Source organism: Micromys minutus (assembly GCF_963924665.1).
Source record: "Micromys minutus genome assembly, chromosome: 2".
In the NCBI taxonomy this organism is placed as follows: domain Eukaryota; kingdom Metazoa; phylum Chordata; class Mammalia; order Rodentia; family Muridae; genus Micromys; species Micromys minutus.
The window spans coordinates 104,326,070-104,337,220 of NC_137971.1; the positions used below are offsets into that span (position 1 = coordinate 104,326,070).

Here is an 11,151-nt window from a genome sequence, read left to right on the forward strand (position 1 = left end):
TTTCTGTGCACAGAACCTCCAAAAACAGGAGGCCGAGGCTGACCTCTTTGGTCAAGAGTCAGCTCGACTTTAAAATTATGATCACATGTGAAGGCTAAAAATGGGAAAGGGAAAACTCAGTTCTCAGCACAGAAATGCTGGAAACCCTCAGTCTGCATTCCAGTGAGGGTCTTGGCCCCATGCACAGATTTCCCACTGGGGATAGGTAGCTGGGAGATTGGCCAAGTTCTTTTTAAATCCATCTGAGTGTCAAGGATCATGGAGTTTCCTCTAGAGGTGGCCAGTTTGTGGATAAAACGATTTACTGTGGTGATTATGCTTTTTTTAATCCCTAAGAAACAGAAGCTCACAGGTAGGAGAAGGATGTCTGCCCGTCTTCACATAGTCTCCATGAACCTTGTGCATTAATGAAATCAAAAGATGGAGTCTGTTCAGTTCCCCAAGGTCTCCATAGCAAGTGGTCTCTACTAGCAAATAAAAACTAACAGAATTTTATTTTCATACAATTTTTGGGTACTAGAAACCTCAAATCAGTGATTCCTGTTGGAAGCTTCTGGAAGCTTCATGACTTTTTCCTTCTTGCTTCAGAGAGGCTCTAGAAAATTTTAATGTTTCTTTCTTGACCTATAGCTACAGAACTTCAAACTCTTTAAGTATGAGGCATTTTCCTCTGCCTGTGCCTAAGTGTATCTCTACTTCACAGACAGTGGTTATGGGAGTGAGATGCACTTCCAATGTAATATGAGCTTCTTATTTAATTGCATCAAGACCCCCTTTCCAAACAGGGTGATATGCACAGGTATCCAGGATTAGGACTTCAACACATCTTTTGAGGAAACACACTGTTAACCACAGGTATATAAAGTGAGACAAATTCCCAGGTAGAAGAAAAATAAAATCCTAAGTCTTGGACAAGAGACCCTCTGGTCATCTGTCTGCCCCACTAAATTACTCTTGCCCTCTAGAAGACTTGGTTTCTGTCTCTGCAAGCAACACTTGTCCTATTTACTTCAGAACACCTCAAAAATAAAAGTCATACACAGTATTTTCTATTAGAAAGTGTTTCTACCAGTGCAAGGGATTAGTATGAACTCCTTCCAGATTGTGTTGACTTTCCCTTAACTTCCTAACTACTTAATAAGTGTGTAATAGAATGAGAAGTACGGCCTGACTTACAGGGAAGAGAATTCAAATTACATGCCTCCCTTCATCTGGGTTTGAGATAAAGTTATAGGAGATTTGCAGATCAGGAGAGTGTTACAAAGGCTTTTGCAGAACTTTTTATTCGTCCCCAAGAAGGATGGTACTCAAATGCAGCTAAAAGGTGACAAGCACTTTAAGCAACGGTGACATTAGCAGCTGTCCTGTTCTCTGTGTGGTCTATATTACTGGATATGATGACAGTGTCTTGCTGGTTTTCTCTTGTTTTGCAATGTTGGGCATCAAGCCCAGAGTCTCACATGTTCAGGGCAAGCATTGTACTACTGAGCTACATCTCCTCTCCAACGCTCACATAGCTGCCTAGTCCAAAGACTTTTCTGGATACAGAGACAAGAGACCACACAGCTTAGAAAATTAGCCCAAAATGAATCCCTCCCTTCCCAGAAGGATGAGATATGCAAAAAACAGAACCATTGGGTAAGAGATTTGGCGCTCCAGTAGCTGTAAGAAATCTGTTCTTACACTTCAAAAGGAAAGATGACCACTCTTGGAAATACCAAGAGAGGGAAGGTATCACTGAGGTAAGAGCTTGAGAACTATAGCTGTGTCCAAAGCATCAAGTTGCTTTCACTGACCTTAGATTGTGGGGGTTTGATGACCCAGGAGAAATCCCACAAGGAAAAAATTAGCATGAGCCAAAGAGCCTTTCTCCATTTGCCAAACAAACTGATCCTTCCCTTTCTTGGTGCTGGGCATGTATGCTTCTCAGGGACAGTCATATACCTTCAAAAACACCAAATCACACACCCGTTAATAAACAAAACTTTATTTTTCTTTAATACAAAAATTAAATAGCAAGTTTTTTTAATACAGTGATAAATTAGAAATTTACAGTACAGACATCAAAGCAGACACACTTTTGTACAGCCTTAAAAACAGGGATCTATTTCCTTGAAAATTCTGCAATCTATTCAGGGCATACACAGCAGGGTTTGCCTGGTACCTCGACATCAGGCATCTGAATGGCCCCAGGTTGCCTTCAGGTTCCTGGAGCTACTCAGAAGCATGAGGATCCAGGAAAAAGGCCGAGAACAACTAGGTAAACTGCTGCACAAAACAGTTCTAACTGTATTTTCTCTTCTTGCAGACTGGGATTATTATTTTAGTTCACCTTTCTTATGAAGAGCCAAGGGGCCTCATCCTGAGGCCTTCTATAATCTCACGCCATCTCTGTGAGGTAGAAGAAACTCAGAAGTGTCTGGATGTCCATTACGGAAGCTCTAGAAACAACTTATGTCTCCCCACAGCCACAGTCAAGTGAAGGCCTCAGCCTGTTAAGCTCTCGGGATTTTGAAATGTGTACTACCTGGGAAGGGAGACAGAGGGGCTGTCACCCTGTTTCAGCTTTCTGGGATGACACTGATCATTAGCCAAACATTCGGGGAGATCCGGCAGGCACAAGTGCTCTGAGGATGTGGCTCATTTGGGATTCCAAACAGACGCATCACCAGCTGCTTGGGTGACTAGTAGGAAGTGAGCAAAGACGGGGAGCACAGCAAATGACAGACCAAGACAAGTGACGACGCGAGGAGAGATGCGATTTTTAGGGGAAGAAACATGTCGTGGTGGGGCGGTGGGGCGGGAGGGTGATATACTTCCTCTTGGTACTGAGTCATTATAGCACAGAGCACATGGCAGGAACAGAGCACTCTATCCAGGAGCCATGGAACCAGATCTATTACCTGGGCTTCCGTATCTCATCATTTGTAGGAGCAAAATGCTCCCTCGGGAGCTCCAAGTTCTTTGTCCCAGGCATGGAGGAAAAATGATAACCTGGGTTCTTTGACAGACATACCGCAAATTCAGACAGGGACTCTGAAGTCAAACACAACAAGACAAAGAGCATTGCTCAAGGCTGGGGCTCATCATGACTGGCAGGGATAGCCACTCTCGCTTCATCTCAGTGTCCCATGACCCAGCTTTGCACTCAGTACCAAAGACACTAACTTCTGTGATCGAAGTGCGTACAGAGCTGGAAGTATTTGTTAAACAGAACCCAGACCAGAATCTGATTGAGACGTCTCTAGTTTGGGCTTTGGGGACACGAGCGTTTGGGTACAAGTGAGGCAATGACAGAAAGGGACTCGCAGGAAATAGTGTCACCTGTCCCTTGGTTCAGGCCTCTGGGCAACTCGCCAGCTCAGAAGCCAGTTCAGCAACCAGGAAATGGGTCACCATAAAGGCTGAAAGATATGATCGGCTGAGTAGCTCAGCCAGGTGACTCTGGCCATTTCTACCCTACACAGTGTCCCTCTGCCCATGGGACCAAGGCGTTTATCACGCAGGAGGTTGGGCAGTGGTGGCCTTAGTTATGTTGGAGAATATCTGGAACTGAGGCCTTTTCTTGAAAGTTGCAATCACATGTACTAATTCCAGATCTCAGAGGAAGGAAAGCAAAGCTCACTTCCCCCTCAGCCTGCTGCTGTTCTTGAATATGCCTGTGTAAGTCCCACGGGACAATCCAAACCCTGACCCTCCTATGTCCAAAGCCATGGTTAGATGCTGGAGCCAGTTCTTGGGGCCTAGGGAGTTTATATGAAGATTGTCATGAACCAAAGCTGGTGCTTTCTGTCATTAATTTAGAAGGAATTATGGGAAAGGAAGAGAGACCTAGGAAGAGATTTGTGGGAATGATGCTAAGAAGAGATACAGATTCTTCTTGGGCATTGGTAAGGGACTCCTCAGCCACCAAGTTCGTTTCCTGGAAAGTGGAGTCATTCTCCCCAGCCCGCCATAGGGAAGGGAAGACCGGACAACTCTGTGGTGTTGTTAAGACTGTCAAACCAGTCTGAACTGCCAGGTCCATTTGCTCAAACATAACTTCCCCCAGAAAAGGCAAACTACCTCAGAAGATAGAAAAATTGTCAGTACACTAGCTCTAGATTTCAGAATACAGGTGGTCGGTTTCACCCAGAGGGCTGCTGTTGTCATGGTTATTATATATATCACACTCTATGGAGGGTACAGTCTTGGTCCTACAGTCACTGAAGCATTACAAAGAGAATTGCATCACAAAGTCTGCACAGCAAAGCTAGTCAGCTACTGCCTCGCTCTTTATCCCTTTCCTGTGCCAGAGTCACTGCACAACTCCCAAGACACCAAAGCGGAGCGTGAGTAAGGGCAGGCTCTGCCCTTGGGTGCACACTCCAGGGCCCTGGACAGCTATGGGAATTGTGTGCAAGCAGTGTAGGCATGTCCAGTTTGCCTGTGAAAAGCAGCTCATTCAGGAGTTCAATTGGCCCTTCCATGGATCTATTCTCATGGTCCTGGAGCCTTATGCCCTAGTCCAGTCGAGGTACTCAGACTGAAAATCACCGGGGCCCACCCGGGTCTATCACCAGGGCCCACCCGGGTCTACCGAGCTCTCCATTTCACAAGCCCCAAGACTCTTTTCCAAACACACAATGGGCCTTAAATGCATCTTGATATCAGACATCTACAGAACTTGCAAAAGCAAAGGGTGTGGGGAAAAAGATGTAAAGTCTGAGACAAAGCTCAGAGAGAGAGAGAGAGAGAGAGAGAGAGAGAGAGAGAGAGAGATTTTTAAATTTTAAATAACTGGAGTTTGTGAAATGTTTCTCTGTGAAAAGTATGATTGGACAAAACATTAAGAACTCTCTTACTAAAAACATAAACCAATAAATCACCGCAGCTGCTGAAGCAGACAGGCATGAAATACAAGGGGAACAACCTGTGACATGGACAATGTTTTGTCCCAGAAAGCTGGTGATTAAAAGCCCTAAGGCAGGTTAAGAAAAAGGCCAGTCACCATTTTAAAAGAGCTTCAACTTTTGATAGGTTGCTAGCGGGTACCCCCTCATGAGGGACTTAAAGGACACATTTTAAAGGCTTTGGACACCCCAGCAAAGGCAATTAAGGACCGTGCTGTTAGACGCTGCAGCTCATTTCATTTGCTCTACACCATACCCCTCGCTAACCAATCCGGCTTCTGGCTGGCATTCTGGACGTTCATTAGGCATCATATAAATACTCCAGGCCACACTGCCTCCAATGAAATCTTATAAGGAGCCTTTGCCCATTACTAAGGAACAATTATGCACCAAGTATTTGGATCTGCTGTCCTTAGTCGCCTTTGCAAAGTTGAATAAGTCTCCATTGTGGCAAGTAGACCAAAGCCCGATAACATTCTTCGGCCACGGTGGGGAAGGCACTATCACACTGAGAACGCAAGTTGACCACAGTTTTAAAGTCAGTTGAGTATATGATGTCATGGTCCAAGAATGTGCTTTTAATTGTAACTGACACACACAAATTACACAGTTAATCTGTGTGAATGCAAAGTTGCCAAGAAATTTAACATTTCAGTTCTTCCAGACTGGCGTCTGCCTAGATGCAATCATACGAACTAAAATACTTTAAGTCCCAGTTGCTTAACATTGCTTAATGCAATAGGTCTCTGGGGTCGGTAAGGTAAGTCAACTTAGTATATCTCGTTTTCCTCTGAATTAAGTGATTGCCAGAAAATGAATCACCTTTCCTTTTCCTCTCATTAGGCATGCTGCAGTGCAAAAAAAAAAAAAAATTCCTATAAAAATAACTTTTTTTGAGTCATTAGTGTAAAAGTGAAGAAAACAGGGGTTGCCTAGAATCAAGGATGTTGAAATTTAAGAACAGACAAAAATGCATTGGATACCTTACGTGTGTTAGTACAGTACTTTTGTTTGCTCAAACAATTTTGTTTTACGACAAAGGCACTGAAGGATTTTGACACCACCTCTTGGGAGTGCGCTCCAAAGTTCTAAACAGCAGACAGTGTAGGCCAGAAGATGTTTATGTTAGGCCAGCCAAACTATAAAACTCTGTAACACGTCTCCCAACCCAGCATTGCCAGTGTTTATAGATCTCTTTGCTATCTGCAAGACCTAGTTACTATTTAAAATGTAAGGGTTTTAAAAATTAATCTTTCTCCTCGAATGCTATTAACTCACAGCTGAAATCCCACCCAGTAGGAGAGCAAACACCATCACCCCGGACTTCAGGAATCTAAGCCAGACCTCCACGGACTACAAGCTGTGACCTGCTAAAGTGATCGACACTTCGATTTTTCACAGCTTTGAAAGCCACTAACTGGCTTTTCCATTTTGGACCATTCCAAAGTCTGCAGCGAAATCATTGGTCTTCTGATGCTGAGTTCAGTAAGGGTGATGGGCTGACATGGGGGATGGGGGTTGCTGACGTGTCTCTAGTTTGTTCAAACTGATCACTGCATCATTTCCTTCAAAATGAGGAAAGTGGAAGCCGCCTAGCTTCATACCACAGTTTCGTTGCCTTTCCCCGGCTTGACCCAACCATTGCCCCTCTTTTCTCTCTTTACCTTCCCAGAATTCACCAATCGGTTAGAACATTTTTGCCACGTGTGAAGAGTTTTGGCAGACCATATCCACATGCCTGAAGTGATGCCCACGAGCAAAGACATAAAAATTTTCAACATTTCGACGGCCATGTTTGAGTCATCTGCAGAATACCGGAAGAGTGCCCAGTTTGAGATTTCATAGAAATAACAGGCGATCACACAGGTTGCAGGGACTGTGTACAGTACTGAGAAGACCCCGATCTTCACCATGAGCCTTTCCAACTTGTCTGTCTTTGTCCCATCCTTTTGAAGATTTGACCGAATTTTGAACAAGGCCACCAAACCTGCTGCGATGAACAGAGTTCCAATCACCAAATATGTAAAGAGAGGTGCCACCACAAAGCCAGTGAGGGCGTCTAGATTTTGGTTCCCGACATAGCACAGGCCCGTCAGTTCGTCGGCATCCACTAGCCTCATGATCAAGATGACAATGGTCTTCACTGCGGGAATGGCCCAGGCCGCAATGTGGAAATAAGAGCTGTGCATTTCAATGGCTTCATGACCCCACTTGAGTCCGGCTGCCAAAAACCAAGTGAGCGTCAGGATAACCCACCAAATGGAGCTGGCCATTCCAAAAAAGTACATCAGCAAGAAAATTATTGCACATCCTGTGTTCTTAAGTCCTTCTTGGATGAGAACGGGTTCTGCCGCCTCTTCAAAATCACAGGATATCCTTTCCCGGCCTACAGTCAGCCGAACAATATAAGCAATGCTATAAATATTATAGCACATACTGAGAAATATGATGGGGCGCTCGGGGTAAGAAAACCTGGAGGAATCGATCAGGAAAGTCAGCACAGTGAAGGTGGTTGAGATAAAGCAGAGACTGGCCCACACGGCCATCCAAACATCCGTGAACTCCTTAGCTGACCGGCTATGTAAGCCGGCATCGTAGCCACACTTGAGCACACAGGTCAGGCTCCTTTTCACCCAGATGTACTGATCAGAATGGCTCCCCACCGACTGGCACTCTTCCCCTGGCTGGATGGGAGTCTTGTGAGGCAAGGGGACCTCCTCATCACCTGGTCCTTCCATACACATGTGGTTGTGGTCATTCTGGGGTGGGAACTTGCTGCAGTTCAGGCTGTCTGGCCAGGCAAAGCCAAATTCCTTCAGGACCGGTTCACATCGTCTCTTGACTGAAAGGCACATGCCACCGCACGGGCCGATGGGGATGTTGATCTTCTCGGTGCACATGGGCACATAAACCGAACAAAGGAAGAACTGGAAAAGTAGCGACAGGAACAAAGAAAACAATGAGTAGGATTTGAGCAAGCGCACAGAGCTGAGTGAGTGCTTCCAGGCAGTGTGCGGATGCACTTTTAAGCCAGCCTACTGGGAATATGCCTGTTTACTCAGACCTCAAGTGCTGCTCCCTAAAAACCTATCGCTTTTACAGTTTCCTCAGTTGGGTTTTAGTGCCGCTCTGCACAGGAGCATACAGTAGGAAAGAGCAAAAACGTGTCTGAAGAATTACAGTCTTTTTTTTCACGCAACCCTTGCAGAAATCAACTTTTAAAGAGTGACTTCCAATATCTCTCTCCTTCCAGCCGCCACTTAGGTGGTGGGTTCTTGACTTCACCTTCCTCTCTCTGTTACTGTGAAATACAGACCCTGCTGCCAGTCTGTTTTCCTCTAGCTGACATTTTAGGGTTAAAGAGTCAATCCTGAATTTTAACAGAAACGTCACTCATTTGAGACTCGTAGACCCAAGGAGGAATTATGGGTGGGTGGGGGTCTTTGGTCTCCAGGGATTTGTTTGGCTAGCAATTTTTCAATGATTAATAATGAAACACAATAGGAAGGTATAAATGTTAAGTCCCTGAAGTTGCAACAGCAGCAGGGGAGAGTCCAGTTGCTGTCCTCAATTCCTCCAGCATTGATAAACAGTCTCCCTGGCTCCTTACAGATGTTGTCTATGAAGTCTAGCATTACAAGTAACTATTTCCCAGCATGTAAAGGGATCCAGTCTTGTCTTTCAAAACAGCTTGGCTGCCTCCCCAGGCTACATGTAATTAAAAATATATATCCCTGCAAACGTTGTTTCTCCAACAAAATTGCCACTGATGTCAACTGTGTGCTGTTTCCAAACTGAGAGCAAGAGAATCATTTCTTAAGCGTTTGTAGCCTGGTGTGGAAATCCTGAAACTTCCACGGGGATATTTCACCAGCAACAGGTCTAATCCCAGCCATCTTCCCCAAACCACAAGTCAGCTTTTACAATTACCTATGTAAGAACCCGAGCCTGTAAATACACTGTCTGTTTCTTATCTCGATACAGCCAGAACTATAGATTTCTTGAGGTTTCAACCTGGACAAAGCCATTCAGTCTCACCAGCCAAAACATGACTAGTGCTAAGTTTTAAGTTTTTTTTAAAAAACTTCATTCCAATCCACTTTTCACTGAGTTGGCTGTGTAAGAAAAATTATAACATTTATGCTGTATATGCAAATTACTTTTCACTTATTATTATTATTGTAGGAAGAGTTTCTATTGTCGTTACACATTATCTACCTTTTAACATTTTAATGACTGCCAAGAAAAAGAAAAAGAAAAAAGAAAGGGGGAAAAAAAAGTTCTTCAAATACGCAAACTACCTTCCTGGAGCTTTTTCAGTCCCTCCAAACACTAAACCTGCCTCCAACGCTAAGGACGAGAAAGAACTCGGGCCAACCTAACCACTCTTTCCTGTATGACCTCTAAAAGTGCAGGATGGCGGAGCATTCTGCAGAAAACAGGCGGTGATGTTTTATTTGGTAACCTACACCCAAAAATACAGGCAGAAAGGAGGTCGAGGAGCGACCTGCTAAGGCGAAGTTCTGTCTCCTTATCACTCCTTCCAAGTTTTAGGTGCAACCGGTTGCCCTGCCAGGACTCGCCCACCAAGCAGCGGCTGCCGGAATCCTTGGCAAAGATAACCCTCAACTCCACTGGGGTTAGGGGCTTGGCCAGACATGGGCAGGGGAGAAAAACGGAAGGGCGGGGTGTAAGAATAGGTTCTTTCGCCGGCCAGATGACTTACACAACGTTTTGGCTTTCAGACTCCAAGAAGGACAGAAAAGTGGGGGGTGGGGTGCGGGTTACAAATCACTTTTCCAGGAGTTGTACCCTCAAGTTAGGAAGGGAGCAGGGGGCTCCATCTGTCAGGGATTCCAAGGAAGGAGTTTGGGAGTTTCTGTCTACCGAGTCCTCCAGGGATGGGGGTAGGGGCGCCCACCTGCAGCTGGCTGGAGCAGCCGTACTGGATGAGTGGCGTGAAAGTTGTCAGCTGCAGCTCGGCGTCTGTCTGCAGCTCGTGTCCCACTAAGTTGGGCATCTTGGTCACGTTGTAGCCGAGGTTCTGGCACATGGCGATGCGGATGGGGTCGCAGCGCCTCTCCTCCTCGTCCCCGAACCCCAGGGCCGGCCGCAGGAGCAGGAGCAACTGCAGCAGCAGCCCCAGCCTGACGCCTCCAGGCGTCCCCCGGACTCTCGGCCCTGTGCCCCGCCAAGCCATGGCCAGAGCCGCGGGCAGCAGCGGCGGAGGCTGCTCTAGCAGACACCCCCAGTTTGCACAGGGGCGCCGGTGGCCGCGCAGCTCCCAGCTCCGGATGGGGAAAGCCGTAAGGCGCCAAGGGCGACGAGCGGGCAGCGGCCGCCTCTCCAGCTGCTGTACGAGACTGTGCGGGATATCAGACGTCCGGAGTCGGGGCCGAGGGATGGGCTGCTAGGGTCATGGCTGCAGGCGGCGATCCCAGAACCCGGCGCCGGCCGAGTCCGGCTTTTCGGCGAAGCCCGCCTGCACACTACGCCGCGCTGTTCTCACCGCCCCAGCGCTCTGCGGCGCTGGAGGTTCGCAGGGCGGGGGCGGGGCGGGACGGACAACGCGACTGTCCAATGACGGGCCCCCCTGGGCAGAGGGGGCGGGAAGGGGCGGGGCCGCTCTCCCGCTGTAAGGGTCAGGCCCCCGCCCGCGGCTTGATCCTCTCTCCCTGGCTCGCTCCAGAGCTGCCCCGCCCCGCTTGGCTTCCCGGCGCTTGGCGTCCTCCCACCCGGATCCATTGCACGCTGTGGCCAGGCGTCGATGGAGCCCCGAGGCTCCTGCCCAGCCAACCTGCTCTCCTCTTCCAGGTGAGACGTGTGCTCCCACATCGACACCCCTTTCACGTCCTTCCTCTTACAGCTGTCACCTCCGGCCCCGTGGCCACCTCTGTATCAAGCAAAATAATGAACACAAAGAACACGGTATTTGGGGTGTACACAGATTGTGGCTTTAAATCCTCGCTGTGTGACCTTGAGCAAATTGCCCAACCTCTCAGCGTCAGGTTCCTCATCCGTAAAGTGACTTGGGAGGATTAGCGATAAAGCCTGAAAGGCTTAGAGCTGGTGCCTGGTACAGCGCGAGTTCGCAAAAAATTTTCACCTCTAGCCAGTGGGGCTGGCGCCCGCCCCCGCCCGGGTGGGGGAGGGGCCCCGGAGCAACAGAGCCGCCGACGGGCTCGCGCTCCGGTTTCCTCACCGTACGAAATGAAATTCCACAGGGGGATTCGAAAGGAAATGAGGCCGGGACGCTCCG

The 11,151-nt window shown here is 47.5% G+C and overlaps 1 protein-coding gene across 1 annotated transcript; it reads right to left on the bottom strand.

Annotated features, from left to right (window-relative positions):
- Positions 1-1,971: 1,971 nt before the first annotated feature.
- On the bottom strand, positions 1,972-10,387 carry FZD4 (frizzled class receptor 4). Its single transcript, XM_080911293.1, has 2 exons — positions 9,814-10,387; positions 1,972-7,819 (listed from the first exon to the last, which is right to left on the bottom strand). Exons 1-2 carry the CDS (start codon positions 10,090-10,092, stop codon positions 6,491-6,493), a joined length of 1,608 nt encoding a protein of 535 aa, XP_080767419.1. The 5' UTR covers positions 10,093-10,387; the 3' UTR covers positions 1,972-6,490.
- Positions 10,388-11,151: the final 764 nt, after the last annotated feature.

Excerpts from the sequence above, each read along its gene's own strand:
- FZD4 (XM_080911293.1), bottom strand. The coding sequence starts at position 10,092 with ATGGCTTGGCGGGGCACAGGGCCGAGAGTCCGGGGGACGCCTGGAGGC. Across the intron at positions 7,820-9,813 it reads GCTGCTCCAGCCAGCTGCAG|TTCTTCCTTTGTTCGGTTTA; the intron begins GTGGGCGCCCCT and ends CTACTTTTCCAG.